This window comes from Glycine soja, chromosome 9 (assembly GCF_004193775.1).
Source record: "Glycine soja cultivar W05 chromosome 9, ASM419377v2, whole genome shotgun sequence".
NCBI classification, from domain to species: Eukaryota; Viridiplantae; Streptophyta; class Magnoliopsida; order Fabales; family Fabaceae; genus Glycine; species Glycine soja.
This window is the reverse complement of record NC_041010.1, coordinates 43051615-43073920: the sequence shown is the minus strand read 5'-3', so window position 1 is coordinate 43073920 and position 22306 is coordinate 43051615. Positions and strand designations below refer to the sequence as shown.

Genomic DNA, 22306 nt, shown 5'->3' with positions numbered 1-22306 from the left:
GTGGGAAAGTAATATGTGGTTTTTTTGGGGTACTAGAGAAGTCGACCCAAGGATGCAAGGTTGAAAAGGTTATTGATGAGGATTGGTACTGTCAGGAACAGTGGACAGACATGAGGAAAGAACAACGGAGAAGAGACATTTTCCTTTCTTTTTATAAGATAATCTGTAATCCTACACTTACCTGAAAAAACCTCTTATTTTACGGCTGAAATTTCTTTCAGCACCGTGGACGACATGATTTTTTCTGAAAGAATTTATGTTAGTCAAGGATTCCGTGAATAAGATTCGCTGCACCGTCGCAAATTTGCAATCATTACTCATGCAATTAACTTTTACCGTTAAAAACAAAAGCAGGATTTTTGCCATAACTGGAGGCATGTTATTTGAGACGTCTGCAACTCTGCAGCTAGAGTTACTAATTTTCAGTATTAGCTTTATTTTACAAGCATATTTTGTAATACCTAAAAGTTAAGTGGTTAAAAATTAACAAAAAAATGTTTATATAAATTTGAGATAATGTTTTTTTATTTTATAGATAAAAACATTTTCAAACAATTTTAAATTTAAGTTAATTTAAAACTCTTATCCTTTTTTGTTTTAAAATAAAATTAAATAGTCCAGTATTATAAATAAGTTTTGTTACAATTACAGCTATTAAGTGAGGTGTGATTTTTTTTAACAGCAGGTTTCAATTAAAACTTAGAATATAGCTTCTAGAAAACATGAAGCTGATCTTGTAAATGGTTTACTGGGCCATACATACCATAGCAATTGTATTGAGTACAACGAACACAGGCGGTTGAAGAGTGAAATACCTACTACTAATAATCAAAACGTAAAAATGAAAATTTATTCCCACGAAAGAAAATATAATTAGATCTCTGGTGTTAGTTACAAAGTAATACAAGGAAAATCCTCAGCCGGGGTCAAAGATTATGTAATGTAGCAGTGTGCAAACATTTGGAACAGAGAGATCCCATCCCCTGTATGTAACTTTGGTAACATCTTTGAATAAATATTTGGCAAGATCTCACAATGGCACCCGGGATAGCTGACTGAGGCCAAACGAACATTTACATGTGAGGGTTCTATTCTGATGGAGGTCTGTAATCAAGCATCTCCCTGATATTTAACCTGATTGAAGGTCCCATGGCTGAGCATATGTGAGCACTTTTCCAGTACACACCTTTAGCACCTGAAGGTTTGTTTGCCTCTACTGATTTCTGTGAAATTAGGACATTGAGTTAGAAGTTTATCATTTGAGTGAGTGAAATACAGTTGGAAAGGATGCAAAGGGAAGAACATACCACTGCAGCAAGCAAGTTTACAAGAAGATCCTCTTCTGGAAAGTCAGCTTTTCCAAAAGGTAAGTGCACGATTCCAGTTTTGTCTGCCCTGTATTCAACTTTTCCCTGCTTGAATTCTGCTATAGCCTGTAAAATGTGAATTTAAAGCCTTTCTGATTAGCCTAGTTAGTGCATAATTTTGTGGAGCAAAACCTTGAAGGCCAATGGCCATGTATCCCCCCACCCCCCCCCCCACCCCCCCCACCCTTTCTCCCTTTCTTCTGTTAACAGAGAAGAAAAAACCAAAATGGAAATAAGTCAAGCAAGTACAATAATTTGTATTTGCAAGAAGGTTCAATATAGATAACATGCATGCAAAGAAGAAAAGAAACAATAGAAGTGGATAATACACCTGGGGAATATTGGGTGTTACAGTGCCAGCTTTTGGGTTTGGCATCAGTCCTCTTGGTCCCAGAATCTTCCCTAGGCTAGCAACCTGACACAATCAACAATGACAATTAAGGGAGATTGCACCATAAAAGCAATTCTAAAAAAAAATATTGAATTACTGAAGTCTTCATACTTTCAGAAAAGTTATCACAATATATCTAAAAGTTTAATAATAGTAGCTTTGAAGAGTACCTTACAGCATGCTACCAATTGACTAGCACTTAGGTTTATTAATTTATTAAAACACATTATAGAGAAAACAAATGCATCTTATCAAAAGTTCTTTGAAATGTCAAACAGGAAAGGAGGTTTTTAATCTACATTAGGAGAACCCAATTTGCAAATAATTCAGTCAGTTACCAATTTTGCAGATCACTTATTGAGATTTCATCCTTTTCTGGATTACTCAAATTATACTTTGGGGAAAAAAAACACTAAATTTGACAACATCGGATCACAAATTAAAACAAAGAAAATCAGAGCAACACCTTAGGCATCATATCTGGAGAAGCAATTAGTTTATCAAACTCCATGAATCCTGCTTTTATCTGTTCTATCAGATCCTCTCCACCCACCAAATCAGCTCCTGCATTTTTTGCTTCATCGAATTTTTCACCTATCAAAATGAACTATGAATTAGACTAGTCAAAACAAGAAATAGATTACAAATTATAAGGGGCAATCCAGATCATGAATAAATTGTAAATGGCAGGAAGGAATACTAATTGGTCTTTTGTCCATTTAATTCTCATTAGAGTCATTATAACCGACATCCAAATCCACCTCTTAGCCTTATATATGATGGGTATTGTGTCATCCAGTCCACACTTTTTTCGTTGTTAAACTTTAAAAGCTATTATCCATGTCTTTTAACAAGGAATATCAATGTGCAATAAACTTATTCTAGGCTTTCATTCAAAAGTTTTAGAATATCCCTTGAGAAGAAATATTATTAGATAGAAAGAGAGAAAGCACAACTACGGGGAGCATAAATATCTTCCAAAGAGATAGATAAAAACATCAATGAAATAAACCAAAATCGAGAATGCAGCAAGCCAGTTCAGCCCCTATACATCAGACAGCTGAAAATTTCCTTGAAACAGTGATAGTGGAGCACCAATACCAATCCAATCCCATAACAGATTTTCATGGTAAAGAGAGCAACATAAGTCTCATCATCCCAAAAGGATTTGACTAAAATCAAGGAACCCACCTAAAATCCATCAAGCAGGCTAAACAGCTTAAACTATAGTTTAATGATTGTACTGAAGAAATTACAAACACAAATAAAATATACACACTCAAAAAAAAGATTGGATCTGACCTACCCATTACAACCATGTCATATACACAAACAATTCAGCATTTAAACAAGTAGTCTAGTGTTTTTTACAGTAAGCCTAGCCACCTAATGACAATACTAAGGTGCAGAGCAACTAAGTTGTCATGGCATATACCTGTTCAGAACCAAATCACCACCAGCAGAATAAAAAGCACAGAAACAAGTTCCAGAAATATGCAACCAAGAGCGGCTAATAATGCATGTTCCTTTAATTGTTAATCTGTTACTGCTATTTATGGTACAATAATCTTCTAAATTGATGAAAGTTGACTTCTTAAACATTATCCATATAATGGGTGGAGTTGGACATACAAAGTAATGCATACAACTAATTGCAAACAATTAACCAGAACCCCAATTGGGTGGGATGCACTAGGCCACCCTCTTTAACAATTATCTCTAAATCGTGCCACTCACTAAATGGCTTACTAATCATTTGGTTTATATGATAAAGCTTAATGGTAGAAGTTGATTCATGTAGCCATTAGCAAACCAACTATTGGGACATGGGTGGTGGTTGTTTCTGTGGATTAGTATCATCAACTTCAGCTACAGCCATTTCCTTTTTCAGAGCATAGACTGTTTATAAGTTAGTGTTCCTTTCGAAGGACAGGATGAATGACAGAAACCCTTACAAGAGGGGGCAGGGATCTAGTATAAAGACTTAAATGAACCATAAGCCAGATAGGAACACGTTCTGACAGAGCGGAGAGCTTAAAATTTATCAAAAGTAAATGGATAGCCAACTCAAGGACAGATGGATGATAATGTAAATGATGGTCCACGTACTAAAGGATCAAAACTTTAAATTGCATGCTGGTAAAAAGCAGACAACTTGTTAAATATGTGGGATCTAACGACTATCACTAGCAATATCGAATCATAGAGGGATAATCCTTTGCTCTCATAATTATTTATTTGCACAATCATAGCAACTCATACTTTGTCCACACATGAAGTAGTTCCATGATCCATCACACTACCAAAAGTAGATGTACATTAAGTTTTTTAAGAATTACCAGATATTAGTTGCTTAAAAATTCAGAATCCAGAATGATATGACTTCCTTTCTGTGCAGTGCTACATAAATTCATGTATATCAATACCTTACCTGGACAGCACAATGTCCACATTCAAGAGAAAAAAGCTATCATCTAATGCTCATTCATACATGAAGTTGCATAATGGATACATTTCCTTTCATTTGCATCCTCTTTATAAGAAAATATTTTTCAGCACTATCTGGAAACCTTTAATTAACTAAAAGTGGAGTGAAAATTGAGAAGCATAAGCACCTTGAGTAAGAACAGCCACTTTAACGGGTTTTCCGGTTCCCTTAGGCAGATTTACCTGTCAAGAAAGAGTGAACCAAAGATTCAAAATGAATTCATGCATCATAAAGTTTATAGCTCACGTTTTCAATGTAACTGCATATACCAAAATCAAGCAAGTAGCAGGAGACTCACTGTTGCTCTTAATTGTTGATCGTTATATTTAGGGTCAATGTTGAGGCGGAAATGGGCTTCTACTGTTTCTACAAACTTGGTTTTAGCTGTTTCTTTAACCAAAGATATTGCTGTCTTCAAGTCATACTCTTTCTTACGCTCCCTCAATTGTTGAATTTCCAAGAACCTCTTAGATCTCGTCTAGTGAGGCAATGAAAGAACAATCAGCCTTGAAATAAAGGGTAAAAGCATAACATCAAATATGAAAATTTCAACAACCCAAACAAGCACCTCAATTTTGGAAGAAGTAAACAATTGGTTATCTAATAAAAATCATATCATCATCACTGCTGGAAGACACCGATGATGCATATAAATGTGAAGGAGGCAAATCAAATGCTAAAATACAATGAAAAACCAAGCCAAAAGCTTGAACAGAATGGTGGGACAAACACCACTACTAACATTCAAGGATGTACTACTGGCCACACACAAGCACCTGCAACCTCACACTCGAACTATATACCCTTGAAATTTCAGAAGATATTTTTTATATAAATACCATTAAATAAAATCATTGTACGAAAATAAAGTTGGTAAATAAACTTGGGTCAAACAAAAGTAAATGAGCATGTATTTTTATGGACGGACTTGTCTGCTCTGAAACTGGTATGTCATAAAAATAAAAGACATTGATCTTTTTCTTCTTCGACCTCTTTTCAAGGGATGTCACCACACTTTCATGAAACGCTAGGCAAGTTCATTTCCAATAGATCATGGAAGTGTGAGCAACTTGTGCAAGCTATAATTGGTTAACCAAATAAGCACAGGACATTCAGAGACGCCAATTTTACTCGTGAGCTACTTAAGAGAAGTAGAAACAGAAGCCAAAAGAAGTATAAAAGACTTCTACTTAGAAGCAATTTTAAATATATAAAAAAAAAAGAGTCAATTAATAAAAGAAATGAGGAAAAGAAAAGAAATTGGAGATAGCCTACCCTGTCCCTCTTGAGAGGCAATGCGGCCTTGCCTTTCTTAGGCTTGGTGGTGGGGACGGTGTTGGTGGCGGTGGAGCCATCAGCACCGTCGTCCTCCTCCGTGTCGTCGAAAGTTTCGGGCACTTGGACCTCTGCAGACAAAGCGGCGACGAGGGCATGGCAAGTCCTGGATTTGGGCTCTATGTGGAGCCATTTGGAGGGCTTCAAAAGGAGAGGATAGAGAGAGAAGGTGGTTCTAGAAATGGGCCTGTGAGAGAAGGAGCGAAGAGAGGGAGAGAGGTCTTGAGAGTGGACGAGCATGAGGGAGGGAGGTGCGGTACATGAAGCCATGGTTCAGAGTCTCTGGAAGAAAAGCTTAGGTTACCTATCCGGATATAAAAATGATGGGGATAAGATGTGCCCTATGGTCTACTGAACGACGCGTGGATTTTTATATTTTCATGGTAAAACTATTTCATAACATTGGGGGAAACAAGGAAAGGGAGTAACTTCTTTTCAAAATTATCAGGATAAAATTTAAATTAGTACCTAGTTATCTAAAAATTTTGAATTAAAAATCTTAAATTATATTATAATTTTATTTTTTATTAAAATTTGTAAAAAAACATACAATTTTAATTTTTTCACATTATTTTAAAGTCGTAAGAGAATTTCTTTAAGTGATAAACTATTAATAACTTTAAAGTAGTAAATAGTTTTTTATTTTAATTATTTAATTAAATAAAACTAAAAAACATACATTAACTAAATAATTAAAATAAAAAACTATTTAATATTTTAAAATTGTAAATAGTTTATGACTTTAAAAAAATTATATTACGACTTCAAAGTTGTGTGAAAAAAAAAATTTGAAGTAGTAAAATTTTTACAACTTCAATGAAAAAAGAAAAAAAGTTTCATAACTCAATCTATGACTTTCAATTCAAAAATTACTGATTATTCTGTAACTTTCTCTTTTTTGGATATTAATTTAAATTTTACTCTCATTTGATAATTTTGAAGAAAAAAATGACCTCATTTTTATCGTTTCGCCTCTCATTTTTCTTTTTTCCAAATATTTGAAAAACAGAATGTGTGTAATTAAATTTTGTAATGCATATTATTTTTTACTTGAGAAAATTCAAGAGTTTTAAATATGATTAAGATATAAAATATAGATTGATGGTTAATTTTATAGTTGATGTAAATAACAAAAACTTATGAAATATTTGAGATTCTACTGAAAAATAAAAAATTCTAATTATGATGAATAAAAAAATATTCATCTTAAATTTGAATCGTTGCACTTTGCTTCTTTTTTTCCCCTCAAACAAAATACCATTGCTTATAACTGTAAAACCAAAATAAACAATTTTTGTTCGTTGCATCTTACCGGTGTGGTATATTTTAACTGAAAGAGAAAAGTTGATCGTTAACTACCATCCATCCCCTCAGATCTTCAGGTCCATAACTTCCATTAAGTCTTTTTCTGACTGTTGGCTATTATTATTATGTTTGAAGAATTTTTGTATTATTTTTGTTTTTTACAAAAAAAATCAAGTTTGAAGAATGTTGAAAGGCTAATAACTGCGAAATATAAAATATAAGTTAATTTGATAGTCAATTTGGAATAATAAGTGAGTGTAATTTCTTTATTTTATTATTATTTTTTATGAAACAATGAAGAAATTAACATCTTTACTATTTTTTGTTAGCAAAATGCAAAAGAAGAAGATATCAAGTGCTTTAAAGAAAAAATTAATGCAAAAGCTGGAAGAAAAAAAATTTGGAACAATTGGAAAACTCATTTAACGCACAAGACAGACACAGTGTGCACTAGCGCCCAACACACGCTTAGCGCAAAGAAGACCCACAAAGAAACCCAAAGGCGTGCTTGGTGCAAAAACCCGCGCTAAACGTGAAACCAGCGTGAAAGATAAGTAATATGGTGTCTATATAAGGAAGAAGAAACAAAAGGAAAAAGACAACTCACACATTGAGTCTATCCCTTAGGGGAAACCATCTTTCTTTAGTCATTCCTCATTTTCTTGTTATTAGTCATCTATCACCTTCTTCCATCAACGTCAATGCTTCGCATCTATTAATGCAATCAGATGTTTTCTTTCCTATTATCCTTTCTTATTTTAATTTCATGTATCATTCATTCTTGCATCATCTTTAGGGATTAATTGCTCGAGGGACGGTAATCTTTAATAAAAATACAAGAAAGTCTTACATGCATTAGTTTTAAGGGTTATTCATTGGGAAATGATAATGTCTATATAACTCGGAAATGGCATCTCAACATTTTGTGCCTCTGCATATACCTTTATACTTAATGTTGTTTATGATTCTATCTTTGCAAAGAGATTTGAGAGAGAGAATACATAAATTAGGAAAACTCTTTATCGTGAGGGATTTGGGTTGAGCATATTAATAGATATGGGTTGAAAAAATTCATCATATTGATAAAGAAAAATCTAAAATCATACATCTTAAGCAAATAAGACATGTTAAACCCCAACATAATTGCATTCTGATATCATCTTTTAATTATCTTTATTATTTCATCTTTTTATGCATTTAAATTATTGTTTATTTTTCTTATTATTTCTTCTTTTTTTTGCCTTACTCCAACTTTCATATTTAACAATTCTTTGTCTTTGTCTTCTTCTCTTTCTCCTCATTGCTTAATAATTGAGATTGTATCACTCAAATACAACTAAAGTTCTTGTGAATTCGACACTTGAACTTTTATTTTAATCTTTACTACTTGTGATAAAATTGATAAATTTGTCAATATGTTACCAAAGGCCATTTATAATTTTTATCCTCGAATAAATTTGAAAAAAATGCTAACCTGCGGTAAGGATATTGGTTAAAAAAACTTAAAGTAGCATTATTTTTATTAAGAGACCAAAAATTATATTATTCATGATCTTTTTTACATTCTTATATACTTTTTATAATATTTTTTTTTCATTTTATTTTTTTAATTGATATATTAAGAACATTGGTTAGCCAAACCCATAAATTTTATCTAAGTTTTATTAAATATGAAATAAGTTTAAATACTGTCCAAAAAAATAATGAAAGAAGCTTAAATCACTTAACAAAATTTACGTGAAAAATATATTACAAATATTAATATTACAAGTAATTTTTTCAGTATTTTTATTAGTGAATATTCTAAATATACTAATAAACAAATCTTTAATTCATTTTATTAATTGATATTAGCTAATAAAAAATGTTAAAAAACTGTATTTTAAATTTATCAGACTGTGGATCTCACGAGTCATAACTTGTGAGTAGCTAGACTGATATACAAAAATTTATTATAAATGTCATTTTATAAAGTTTGAGATATGAATTAATTACTATATATATAAGGAATTTTTGTGTAAATTGTTAATTGTAGTTCATCTGTTCATGTATTACTCGTGTGTTTGGATAACGATACAAGATTCACGTTGGCTTTCAAATTTTAGTTAAAATCTTTCTAATTATAAAAAAACAAATATGAATTGTTTCAATATCAAGTATAAATAGAAAAATTGAGTATTATATAATTAAAAAAAAATTCAAAATCTGAAACTTAAAGTTTTGAATTAAAATGTAATGATAAAATTTTTTATGATTGCTTATGGGGTCTTGGTGTTTACCTAAGACCCATAAACATGCTATCATAATTTGGTATTATTAATTACTAATTTTTATAAATTAAAAAATCTAATATATAATATAAGTCAACATGCTACCAAATAATTAAATTGCTGGGCTTTTTGATACCCAGCCGAACAGACACTACATTCTGAGGAGCACCCATGATCACTAATCACCCATCTAATGGATAGTTTCACACGCTGTCAATGTGAAACTTGCAATTTTCCATACACGCTTACAAGGGAAGAAATTATTAGGTAGTTCAAAGTCGTTTACCATTTTGATCAATTTTTAAATGATATATATTTTAAAAAAATAATTTACAAGAAAAAATAATCAATTAATTTCTCAGATTATGATAATCTCATACCATCAATTAATTTCTCCTACACTGACATTACTTTGGCCTTTTCCATCTCTTGCTTACTTGACTTGAGTAATGAATATTGTCCACACATCGGATTTTGTTTTCATTCACTTAGATAGTTAGATTAGACTCTCATTTCAATTTTATCCTCACAGCATATAAAGAAGCAGCTTTCAAATGCCTTCTGTGATATATCAGCCACTAATTTAGTCTGTTTCATTAAAGTGGTCCTCTTATTTGGATATAAAGATGTATCAAGAAAGATAATTGATTGATTATGTAAATATTTTGTGTAAGAAAAAACATTAATAGTCTTTTTCCATAGAACTTTTTTTATTTATTAAAATGTGAAGTATATTTTAGTTCTGATGATATTAATAGTTTAGCTTTCATCTTAAATTTTATGACATCTTTTAGGTTTGGTTTCTATAGTTTTATTTATTAAACTTTTTGTCTGTAGGTTATTATTACTGACAATGATTTAAATGAGATATTTAAACTGTGAAAAAAATAATGTCAATAAAATAAAAGACGTATAAGATTTTTTTAACATGGTTAAAATTTATAATTTAACAAAATCAAATGCATAAGAATATCCAGGATGAGAGTCATTTAATGAGTTGTTTATAAAAAATAATGTTTTAGTATGTCATGGAATTTTGAGTTGTTTAAAGTTGAAGAATTATTTATGTAAATAATTATTATTTATGAGTTGTTTAACTTTGTATTAAATATAAAAAAATACTTATGAATTAAACAACTTTTTAATAAAAATATTTATTGGAAAGAAAATTATTTTAGTTACTTAAAAAAATGAGGTGGTATAAATTAAGCTGCTTATATAAAGATGGTTAAAGATGCTATAAGGAGCCTTTTGAAATAATTACCACGTTTTTTTTTTCCTTTTTTCATTACATTTGCACTGAAAAATGCACAAAACATTTATCATAGTTTGTTCACACATTTTAAAGCTAAAAGTAGATAAGTAAACCACAATACATTTAGAAAAAATGGGGAAAAAAAAATCGCAAATCGATTACCATTGAGTTTGATTGATTTGAATGTTTGATGTGAGTTAGATGCAATTAGACAGTAAATTTAAACCAATTTAATTAGTTTAGTTTAAATTCTTAATTTTGTGAAATTATCCAAATCAATGAATACCTCTATTGAAATATAATATTTTAAAAATAAGTATTAAAAGGATAGATTTTATAATTATAAAGATTAAATAAATAATAAACCTTTTATTAACTAAAACAGCGCTATTATCAATGGAATGTTTTTACCTTGATTCGTCAAATTTTTATTAAATATTTTTCACATTATTACACGAGTTGAAAATATTTTAGATATTTAATTATTAAAAGATTTTATTAGAAACATATTTTTAACATTACTACATGAGTTAATTTTAGATTTGGTCTCCCATCACGGTGCAATTTAATTTTTATTTAATATTCAATTTTTTATTTTATTTAAATTTTCTTTAAAATGATATATATTATAATATCAAAATAAGTAAATAATATTATACAAGTGATGTGGTAAAAAATGACAAGAAAATGGATGAAAGACAAAAGTCGATGTATGTTTATATTTTTTTATGAAATAAAATATATTAAATATAAAATTATATGATTTATTGTTTGGAAACTTTGTATTATGTAAATATATAAATTATTATTTTTAGACTAAAATTAACATTTTAATAATCCTCTTCTCATGTCTACGCCACATAACTAATTTAGTTAGCATTGGAGCGTCATGCCAACAATCACCATGCTGCGTTAGAGCTAGCTAACAAATATACTTAAATATGCTTGATTTTTAAATTCAAGGGTATAAAATTACACAATTAGAAAAAGATGAACACAATTGTAAATTTAAGAGAAATAAAAGTATACTTAAACAATGCACATCATTGGTCCACGTTAAAGTAAAGTAAAGGTGTCTTGACAAAGTTAACCATTGGTCAACAAATAACCAAATAATTGATTATCTAAAACTACTTAATTATTCAAATTTAAGGGTCTAAAATCACATAATTGTAAAGAAAAAAGACAAAAAAATGCATATCGTGATTATGGGAAACCTAAAAATATAATAATTATTTTTATTATAAATATTATTTTAGATCGACCTACAATATATGATTCTCTATCATTCGTTAATACAACTAAAAACATTGTTTTAAACCAATTTTAGACTTGTCCATATGATCGTAACTAATAAAATCCACCTAACAACTTCTTTATTGTTGTATAAAAAATGTCATGCCTTGTTATTCATCTTTTATAAATATTAACAAATTATTATGTACATAAAAATTAATGGTTTAAGTAAAATTGTTAAAGAAAATGTATTAACATAGACTTAAAAAGTAACAATTGCATGTATAAAGATTAATTTGATGATTTTTCTTATATATAAAGACCAATTTAAATATATATTTAACCCTTAAATTTCAGTCAAACTATTATAAATATGTTTGGTTTGATGTTTGATCATCTAAACATAAATTTAACGCTTTTGCGTATTTAATCAATAATCTTAATAATTAAACTGAACTTAATTTTCATCTAAATTGATGTTGAGTCTAAAGTTGTTTATGAGAGTAAAAAGTTTCAAACATAAATATAGTTACATTAAATCTATTTTTAACTAAACTTGAATTTACAAAACATATAATATACAGTTAAATTTGGTTTGCCTAAACCACTTTTATAATTTATAATATGTTTATATTTTTTATATAAAAAAATATAAAAATATGTTTGAGAATAAAATTTTATCACCAAATCCAATTTAAAAAAAAAAACAAAATTTGAGATACTAAGCTAAATTTTGAATAAAAGTTAAGTTGATCTAGAGAGGAAAAGCGCGTGGAGCATACGGTAATCAGAATTCACAAACAACAGTATGATGATTAGTGTCTGACAATAAAGTTGAAGTCATCATCTAGTCCACTTTTCCACTCCACCACCAAACTCCTACCAGACTCACTCACTCTCTCTCTCTCTCCACCCTCCAACTGCAACTGCAATGGCCGTCCCTTCCTTCTCCGCGCGTTCTTTCTCTCTCCCCGCCCAAAACCACTACTGCCACCTCTCTTCTCTCCCACTACCCTCCTTCACTCTCTCATCTCGCCGCCCAAGATATTCTTCTTCCAACCTCTTCACACCTCTTCGCTCTCCCACAACCCCCATTTTTGCATCGGCCCACGGCGGTGGCACCGGAGGCGGACATGCCGGCGGAGGTGGAGCTGGAGGTGGAGGGGGAGGCGACCATGAATCGGAGGACAGGGATCGGAACAGAGAGGAGGCGCTGCTGGTTCTCGCCGAGGCAGGGCGGCCGCTGGAGAAATTGCCGGCGGATTTAGCGGCGGCGATTGGGGCGGGGCGAGTGCCGGGCTCGATTGTGAAGAGGTTGTTCGAGCTGGAAAAATCGGCAGTGTTCCGGTGGCTGCTGAATTTCGGAGGGTTTAGGGAGAGGTTACTGGCCGATGATTTGTTCCTCGCTAAGGTTGCCATGGAGTGCGGTGTTGGCATCTTTACAAAGGTTCCTTTTGCCAAATTCGCCTCTATTATCCGCATTTCTGTTTTATCTTAATTTTACTGCCACCATACATGGTTGAGATGGACCAAACAACCAACAGCATGTGACTGTTGCTTGTTTTCTTCATTCTGTTTTGACTCTCTTGTGTGAGCATTCGTAATTTTCTAGAAAAGTTGTTGGTCATCAATTTTAACTCCGAAAGGCCAAGCTACATCTACATTGATTTTAACATTTAAACTTCTAAGATAAATTCATATTACTCTCCATTTTATTTCTAAATTGTTCGGTTTTAGCCGAACTGCCAAAGTAGTGTATCATTACTTATATTTATGGTCAGCCAGACAGCCACCAGACCAAGCCGCATTTTCTCTTTTCATTTTTTTTCCATTAATAGTTGTAATAACAAATACCAGTAAGTTTATCAAAACAATCACACTTAAATTCACGGATTTGGCTCCCTCACTTATGAGAAATCAAATCCTAAATTCACTGGTCTTTTATGCCAATGATAATGTGCACTGTTTTAGTGTGTTCCCTGCAGGTTTTTAATTATAATTTCTAATTTGATGAACACATCATTTATTTGACAGGATCTATTTACTTAGGGGGCAGAGTTATTTAAAATTACGTTTTTATGTTTAGGCTGAATTGTTCTAAAATTTATATGATTGGATCTTTTATTTCTTAAAAAATATTCTAATATATTATTATTGCCAATTTACTGAACTAAACAGAGATGGGATTGTAAAATAACATTTAACAGTTAAAGTTTCTGATCTTGATGCATTATGTTCTGGACCAGTGGACCTGATATCCAGCAAATCAATAGAATTTTCATAGTCAACTAATTCTTGTGACAGAGTAGGGAGCTTCTGGTGATTTCTTTGTTATTCTCAGCATTTTGTTGTATTAGACTATTTGAGTGAAGCATCTATCTTGCGTATCATCTGGTTGTAACGAGTATCACCTTTGTTTTTCAGACTGCTGCGGAGTTGGAGAAGCGCAAAGAAAATTTTACTAAGGAGCTTGATTTTGTTTGTGCCGATGTGGTATGTGTGTCAACAAGTTATCATTTTGGTGATAGTATATTATTTGGTGTCTAATTGAGTCTCCCTTCCATTCCCAGAAACTGTTTAGGAGTGCATTACATTTCCCTTCTGTAATAATCGCACATGCTTAGTCCTTGAAAAACTCAGTTTATCCTGTTTCTTTACGCAGCAAATAAGGCATTATCCCTTATTTTATTTTCTTTTATTATTAATTAACAGGTAATGGCCATCGTAGCAGATTTTATGCTTGTGTGGCTTCCTGCCCCCACAGTTTCTCTCCGACCACCACTTGCTGTTAGTGCTGGAACTATTGCTAAATTCTTCTATGGCTGCCCTGAAAATGCTTTTCAGGTTAACACTTTTTAAATCACTCTTCATATGCTTTTGTTTATTTTTTTATTTTTTGCGTTGATAAATATTATAATTTTTTTTCAATAATAATACATTCATTGGGTGATTGGGTTTAATTTTGTCAATTCTCAACAGGTGGCTTTGGCTGGGACCTCATATTCACTTATTCAGAGAATAGGTGCTATAGTGGTATGTGCTGGATACTAAGAAATTAAAGCAGTTATTTTGTCATATATGAAGATTTTTTAACAAAATCTCTTATGCAGAGAAATGGAGCAAAGCTATTTGCAGTTGGAACTGGTGCATCACTGGTAATTTAACATCTTACATGTGTAGAAATACATTTTTCAGCTTCTAGTTTTGGTGAACTCTTTAAAATCTTTCAGCCGCCAGACTTACTTCAGGCCTTACAAATGCCATGTATGATTGTAGACCTGTAGTATATGAAATGAGTGATTGCATTGCCTTTCCAGATTGGTACAGGTGTAACTAATGCGTTGATCAATGCAAGAAAAGTTGTTGATAAATCTTTTGCTGCTGAGGCAGAGGATGTACCGATAATATCGACAAGTATTGCCTATGGGGTTTACATGGCAGTATCCAGCAACTTAAGGTATTTTTTTTTTTAAATAAGTGACTTCTATGATGAAATGATCCTCTTGGATTGACTGAGGGAGCATTTCCTGCCCTCTGACCATGATGGATCCACTCCCCCCCTCCTCCCGAATTCCATGACCTAGATTATCTAATAGCCTAATACTATATACAGGCATTTTAGTATAAAAAGGCAACTTTTCTACAATGCTTAGAGATTAGTCGGGTTTTGTGCAACCTCAATAATGCATCCTAGCAGTAATGAGTTCTTCTTTGCATGTATAAGCAGAATCTAACAGGAAATCTTTGTTTTCCACCAGGTACCAAGTACTAGCTGGAGTTATTGAACAACGGATTCTTGAACCTTTGCTGCACCAGCACAAACTTATGCTAAGCGCAATTTGCTTTGCTGTTAGAACTGGAAACACTTTCTTGGGCTCACTATTGTAAGATTCTAAGTTGATCTTGATATATTTGTATATATTTTGCTAAATTTGGTTCTTCTTCACATCTTATCATTCGTTACATACTACATGATTCTTCCCTTCTGGGAACAGGTGGGTGGATTATGCTCGCTGGGTTGGAGTCCAGAAGATACGGGATTAGGCATAATGGTTCTTCAGTTACAAGATATTTTCATAGGATGATTAGGGTCAAATCTTGTCTGTTGATTCATTATTGAAGTACAGTTGGTTTGTTGTATTTTTTTTTATTCCTCCTGAAAGCAATGTTGTAAATTGAGCAATAACGGAGGGCAGCAAGCACCTTGACTTGAGTCTCCAATTATCACCGTTTATGCTGGCCAGTGAAGGTATAAGATCCATCTCTCGTAGCTAGCAGAAAGCTGCAGCATGAGATGAATTTGAGTCACACATCTTCACTAGACATTTGTGGGGCAATGCCTATATTGTTCTTGTGTGTTTTGCCTTCTAAAGTTAAAAATGAATAGAGACAAATTCAAATTGGCAGTGCCCTAATAGCTGTTGCTTAACTTTGTTTCTTTTCTCATTATTCATCTATTTGCTTCTGTAAAATCACAAAAAATTTGTATACTTTAAAATTTGCTTCTGTAAAACCTCATATTCGTTGGTTAACTGTACCACTTCTCTTATTTGGCAATCAAACTAACAAGAAAGTTAAGAAATTATATAAAATCACAAAAAATATAATGCGTTATATACTTTAAAATTTGTATATAATACTTTAAAATATAATCACAAAAAATATATTTTAAAATTTGTATATAATCAGTTATATACTTTATTTCCAACTATATATTTATCAAAAATAAAAAAAATCATCGCATTTGATTTATTTTTAATTCAAAACAAGGCAATATAATTTTAGAAAAATCATAAAGAGATGTATTGATTATCATGCTAAAAGCTTTCCTTCCATATCTCAAGATTATGTGGGATTTAAGGATTAAAATTTTAGTTGTACGGATCCTTTATGAGCTTTATCCCAGCAATTTTGTTATTTTCACCCTTTCTTTTTTTGCAGTTATCTAACAGGGGCTTCGGATTCAATCGAGGTTCCTAGTTCATTCCAATGGTTCAATAAGCCACACACAATAAGGGAAGAATAGATAGTATCAGCTCCTGCTTGATACACAAATACATGTTGTATTACTCATGGCTTGCTTTCTTTGCAAGTTACTTAGACTCGAATACTCAAACTCACCTGAACATGTAACAGTTTTTTTTTTCTTTTCTTTTTCTATGAACATTAATATACTATCAAACAAACAACTCAGCACATAAACAAATATCACACCTCTTCATGTTTCTAGGCTTATTTTAGTACAAAATAGTAGTAATAATAATATTAGACTTTTGACTGAATGTTAAATAACTTACATCAGTGATGCTTGCATTTTTTTTATCAACATATTTTATTAAACAAATAAATTAAAGTAATTTAATTACCCAGAAGATTTTGAACATAGATGTGGTTCTTGCCTATTCAATACAATGGCTTCTCAGTGTCAATTGGATTCATTGTTGCAGAAATGCACCTCTCTGATTCGCATGAAGCAGCTTCAAGCCCATCTCATAACCACCGATAAATTCCAATTCCACCCTTCCCGCACCAAGTTCCTCGAGCTCTGCGCCATCTCCCTCGCCGGCGACCTCTCCTTCGCCGCCCAAATTTTATGGCGAATCGAAACGCCCTCCACCAACGACTGGAACGCCGTTCTCCGAGGCCTGGCCCAAAGTCCAGAACCCACGCAGTCCCTGCCATGATACCGCGCCTTGTCACGCAGTCCCCAAAAGGTGGACGCTTTGACATGCTCCTTTGCCCTCAAGGGCTGCGCGCGCGCATTGGCTTTCTCCGAAGCCACCCAGATACATTCTCAGCTTCTGCGTTTTGGGTTCGAAGCTGATATATTGTTGCTGACCACTTTGCTGGACGCGTACGCCAAAACCGGTGATCTTGACGCTGCACAGAAGGTGTTTGATAATATGTGCAAGCGAAACATTGCTTCGTGGAATGCCATGATTTCTGGGTTGGCTCAAGGAAGCCGCCCCAATGAGGCTATAGCTTTGTTCAACAGAATGAAGGATGAGGGATGGAGGCCTAATGAAGTAACTGTTCTAGGTGCACTCTCCGCTTGTTCGCAATTGGGTGCTTTGAAACACGGCCAGATTATTCATGCCTGTGATGTGGACAAGAAGCTAGACACCAATGTGATTGTTTGCAATGCGGTTATTGATATGTATGCAAAATGCGGGTTAGTTGATAAAGCTTATTTGGTGTTTGTTAGCGTGAGCTGCAACAAGAGTCTTATCACGTGGAATACTATGATCATGGCGTTTGCAATGAAGGGTGATGGGTGTAAGGCACTTGAGTTTTTAGATCAGATGGCTTTAGATGGAGTGAATCCGGATGCGGTGTCATATCTTGCTGCATTGTGTGCGTGCAACCATGCTGGCTTGGTGGAAGAAGGGGTTAGTTTGTTTGATATGATGAAGGGGTGTGGGGTGAAACCTAATGATAAGCATTATCGGAGTGTGGTTGATTTGCTGGGTCGAGCGGGAAGGATAAAATAAGCATGTGATATTATAAACTCAATGTCTATGGTGCCTGATGTGGTTCTCTGGCAGAGTTTGCTTGGGGCTTGTAAGACTCATGGGAATGTGGAAATGGCTGAGATGGCATCAAGGAAGCTGGTGGAGATGGGATCTCACAGTTCTGGGGATTTTGTCTTGTTATCGAATGTTTATGCAGCACAACTGAGATGGCATGATGTGGGGAGAGTGAGGGAGGCCATGAAAATTAGGGATGTGAGGAAGGTGCCGGGATTTAGTTACAGAGAGATTGATGGTAAGATACACAAGTTTGTGAATGGTGATCAGAGTCATCCGAATTCCAAAGGGATTTATGCAAAATTGGATGAGATCAAGTTCAGGGCAAAAACCTATGGATATGCTGCAGAGACTAATCTTGTGTTGCATGATATAGGAGAGGAGGACAAGGACAATGTGCTTAATTATCACAGTGAGAAGTTGGCCGTAGCATATGGTTTAATTAGTACAAGTGATGAGACACCAATTCAAGTTATAAAAAACCTTAGAATATGTGTGGATTGTCATGCTGTGATAAAAAATATATCAAATATTTATAATAGGGAGATTATTGTGCGGGATCGAGCGCGATTTCACAGATTTAAAGAGGGTGTTTGTTCTTGCAGAGATTATTGGTAAAATTATCTGCAGATGCTTATTGTATTTATGCATTTTCTTAAAGACACTAGAACAGTCAAAATCTCACAAGTAACACACGCCTGACAAAAAAAAAATGTTCTTCAAGGCTTCTCTTGATTTATCTTTCAAAATATTTCTACTACTTGGGAATTAGCTCCCGGTACTGCAAATGTAAATATGATAGGATCACAGCTTTTAATTCGGCTATACTTCTATAACTGGAAGTAAAAGAAATATTTATGGTGAGGAAGTTAGACTTTGGAAATCGGCAATTTGTTTTAGAGAAGGAGCTGGTGAACTAGCAACTGTAGTATACTTGTTCCAAATCACGCTGCTTGGTATAGAGGTAGATTTGTCTTTGTCCAAAGTCAAACACGAACTGGATGGCCTAGGCATCATGACATTTTTACTCGATCCGCATAAGCTCATGACAACACCACAACACTCTTCTCATTACTGAACTGAACATGTTACTGTAAACTTTTCAGTTATTACGCTCATTTTTTCAGTCGTTTCCTTGACACAAACCTATTAGCATTAACAAACTGCCCTTTTAGGTTTTGGCTTTAAAATAAATCTTAATTATAAAACATAAAAAAAGAGAGAAGTTCAACTGTTGTCTTAATATTAGTGAATTTGCAATGAAATTAAAAAAGCAAATAAGTTAACCACTACTCTCCCTCACATTAAAATATTCTAGTAAACTATCCTTTTTAAAATGTAAAAAATTACAAATGCAAATAACAAGTAAAACACCAATTCCTAGATGTTGTACCTTTTTTTGGGTCAAGTTAGGCCTATTTTTAAACTTTATTGGTTGAAAATCAATAATAAATACCATGCTAATATTTTATATAATTTTTTTATTTACATGCATTTCAAAATTATTTTTAAAAGTAAAAACAAAAAAAATGTTCCATAAGAATTTTTAAAAGAAAGAAAATAAAAGATTTCGGCCTGTTTTCAGCATGTCTGGACATTTGGGCTTTCCTTACTGTTATGTTATCGTTTTATGGGCCGAGAGCCCAATATATTTAGCTGCAGGCATGCGCTGCTTACAGTCGCCGCCAACCAAGCGTGAGTGTGCATCAGAAATTTCCCAACCTCAGAATTTTTGCACAAGTTAAAACCCTAACCCTAGCAATCAGTAGAACAACAGAAGCAGAGAAAAATGACGCAGAAGGCGAATCTTTTCAAGGGTAAAGCAAAGAAGAAATCAATTCCTCCCAATCGTCACGGGAAAGTCCCTGTTACTCGCAAAGGTTTTTACTTTTCCACTCTTTCTTTTTTCTTCCTTTTATCTTTTTCAATAATCTGTTACCGTTTTTCTCCGCAGGAAAGAGATTCGTGAAGCCATCCAAGGTTACAAAGGATATGGATACTGATCGTGTAAGCCCCTTTCCCTTATCTCTAATCCCCACTCACTTTATTCCTTTTTGGCCTATATAGTTTCTGAATGGGGAATGTGGATATTTAACACCTAATTAGGTTTCATCTTTTATTAATTTGCTTTTCGTAACTGTTCTAATTTTTTTTCTCGAGGATCATTAAAATGATTATTTCAGACTTGATAACTGTTTTTATTTGGAAATTTCGTAGCATCTAAGTCTGCAAAGCGATCTAGGTTGTGCTTTTGGTCATTTTTTTTTATGGATGAACTTTCTATATTGTTTCCTGAGATAATTTCATGAACTAATAAATTCATCTAGCCGTGTTTATCTTTTTTGACATTGTTATAGACCATTGAAATATTGTTTTTTTTTACTAAATTGGGTTAAAATTTTGTGAAACCAGGAGGTTAGTAAATTCATTAACCACTGCAATGAGATCAAAGCAGCGACTCTAGCAACGAAGGATGGTGGGCAACTAGGCATCATTAAGCCGCCACAAGAGCCAGCAAGTAAATAGTTTATGATCGGATAATCAAGGATGGTTCCTAATGTATCTTGTGAATGGTGCATTGTCTTTGAGCCTTTGTAGTTACAAATTGTAAAAGCAATTTTGATAATCTTACCTTGCTAGAGTATTTTGGTATGTATGTATTGCTTTGGTTTGCTCAATTGTGAAACTTTAGTTGTCATAGTTGATTGTTTGATTTCTGAAGTAACTGAGGAAAGCTCTATTTTATCTATTCAACAAAGGTGATTGTTTCAACTTCCATTTCACCTATTACATGATGCTAGGCTTATATACACGTTAATGACAAGATTTAATGAAGTCTGGACTGTGAAGTTCTGACATAGAATGAGCCAATGAGGGATGGTTGGCTTGTGATGACAAGAAGGCTTAAGATGAGTTCCTGTTTGAGAACTTTTACTTTGGTCTCGAGATTGAAATTTGTAAAAAAAAAAATACTCCACCTTAAATGTTTTTAAATATTTTTCATACTTGTAAAATAATCCGTTTTGATTTTACTACATAGATTACTATCCATCAACTAAAATAAAAAAGTAATTTAGGTAGTAAAATGAAAATGAGCTATTTTATAGGTATGAAAAACATATGTAAACAAAGAAAAATTGATGTAGTTTTTAGCTTTGTAAAATTGTCAAATTTGATTTATTTTAGTTGTTAATGTCATTGAGTAATGGAGTAGAGTACCGGTAGTAAAAATGGACTGAAGAGAATTGACATTATGCAAATTTTGAAACTAAAGTTGATGGTTTACCGAGGAATTATATAGTAAATGATATTCGAAATTTGAACATAAATAAAAAGTGAAGGTTTGTTCATTTTTGTTTTGTTATGTAAGTTATTGTTGGACAGACTAAAAAGTTCTGATTAATGAATATTTATTTAGGGTCCTTGTTTTAATGTTTATTCTTGGTCAGATTAATTTATTGGGCCGTAAGAGGCCACACAATGAAAGGCCCATAAGTTTCTTTTCTAGGGATGATAAAAAAACAAAACGTTGTTAGAATTGAATCCTCAACCAAGAACACGACGATGAGTTCTGCTGAAAATTAAAAATCGAAATAAATCCGTTAGGAAGTTGTTGAAGTGGGTGGGACCCAACGAAGCAGAGATGGAGGCTTTGCTGCAATTCGCACCGATGCAGAGCTCCGTCGATGAGGGTTTCTGGCACCGATTGACGATTCTCCAATTCCCTTATTCGGTTCGACCTTTAATTTCATTGTAGCTATTCTTCCTTTGTTTTCACTTTAAGATTCTGATAGAAAGAATAAGCATAATTGTATTTTGCATTTTTCTTACAATTTATAGAATTGCAATGTGATGTGAATTATACATTGGCTTCATTTATCTTAGAATGCTCTGGTGGCTTGATTGCAGGTTTTTATGCACCGTGCTCTCAGTCTCATTTAACTGTTTTAGCTGAGTCTTTGCCTTCTGTTCCAGGGATACTTTACAACACTAATACTGTGGATAAGAATGACCTGTTGAAGACAGAGACCATTCTTGATAGCTGTTCTGCATAATTAAATCAGAGAAGGCAACTCAGATGTTTCTGTAACCGTTATGATTTATCTCTCTTGATACCTGTTCTTTTGCTGTT

General features: G+C 33.0%; 3 protein-coding genes and 1 pseudogene across 3 annotated transcripts; 3 read left to right on the top strand and 1 right to left on the bottom strand.

Moving 5' to 3' along the window:
• Positions 1-732: 732 nt before the first annotated feature.
• On the bottom strand, positions 733-5910 carry LOC114425028 (50S ribosomal protein L1, chloroplastic-like). The gene is made up of 7 exons (XM_028391753.1): positions 5522-5910; positions 4545-4724; positions 4374-4428; positions 2225-2352; positions 1699-1782; positions 1308-1433; positions 733-1223 (listed from the first exon to the last, which is right to left on the bottom strand). Exons 1-7 carry the CDS (start codon positions 5849-5851, stop codon positions 1089-1091), a joined length of 1038 nt encoding a protein of 345 aa, XP_028247554.1. The 5' UTR covers positions 5852-5910; the 3' UTR covers positions 733-1088.
• Positions 5911-12450: 6540 nt separating this feature from the next.
• LOC114425027 (protein RETICULATA-RELATED 4, chloroplastic-like) lies at positions 12451-16076 on the top strand. The gene is made up of 8 exons (XM_028391751.1): positions 12451-13094; positions 14072-14140; positions 14360-14491; positions 14627-14680; positions 14758-14802; positions 14965-15104; positions 15406-15531; positions 15643-16076. The coding sequence occupies exons 1-8, from the start codon at positions 12579-12581 to the stop codon at positions 15689-15691; spliced, it is 1131 nt and encodes a 376-aa protein (XP_028247552.1). The 5' UTR covers positions 12451-12578; the 3' UTR covers positions 15692-16076.
• A 725-nt stretch (positions 16077-16801) lies between these two features.
• On the top strand, positions 16802-18838 carry LOC114367302 (annotated as a pseudogene).
• Positions 18839-19841: 1003 nt separating this feature from the next.
• On the top strand, positions 19842-20952 carry LOC114425921. Its single transcript, XM_028392901.1, has 3 exons — positions 19842-20054; positions 20129-20181; positions 20587-20952. The coding sequence occupies exons 1-3, from the start codon at positions 19964-19966 to the stop codon at positions 20698-20700; spliced, it is 258 nt and encodes an 85-aa protein (XP_028248702.1). The 5' UTR covers positions 19842-19963; the 3' UTR covers positions 20701-20952.
• The last annotated feature ends 1354 nt before the right edge of the window (positions 20953-22306 follow it).

Coding starts and splice junctions, on each gene's coding strand:
- LOC114425028 (XM_028391753.1), bottom strand. CDS start 5,851: ATGGCTTCATGTACCGCACCTCCCTCCCTCATGCTCGTCCACTCTCAA. Junction 4,429..4,544: donor ATCAACAATTAAGAGCAACA/GTGAGTCTCCTG, acceptor CTTTCTTGACAG/GTAAATCTGCCTAAGGGAAC. Junction 1,224..1,307: donor TAAACTTGCTTGCTGCAGTG/GTATGTTCTTCC, acceptor CTAATTTCACAG/AAATCAGTAGAGGCAAACAA.
- LOC114425027 (XM_028391751.1), top strand. CDS start 12,579: ATGGCCGTCCCTTCCTTCTCCGCGCGTTCTTTCTCTCTCCCCGCCCAA. Junction 14,492..14,626: donor GCCCTGAAAATGCTTTTCAG/GTTAACACTTTT, acceptor AATTCTCAACAG/GTGGCTTTGGCTGGGACCTC. Junction 15,532..15,642: donor ACTTTCTTGGGCTCACTATT/GTAAGATTCTAA, acceptor TTCTGGGAACAG/GTGGGTGGATTATGCTCGCT.
- LOC114425921 (XM_028392901.1), top strand. CDS start 19,964: ATGACGCAGAAGGCGAATCTTTTCAAGGGTAAAGCAAAGAAGAAATCA. Junction 20,055..20,128: donor AGTCCCTGTTACTCGCAAAG/GTTTTTACTTTT, acceptor TTTTCTCCGCAG/GAAAGAGATTCGTGAAGCCA. Junction 20,182..20,586: donor AGGATATGGATACTGATCGT/GTAAGCCCCTTT, acceptor TTGTGAAACCAG/GAGGTTAGTAAATTCATTAA.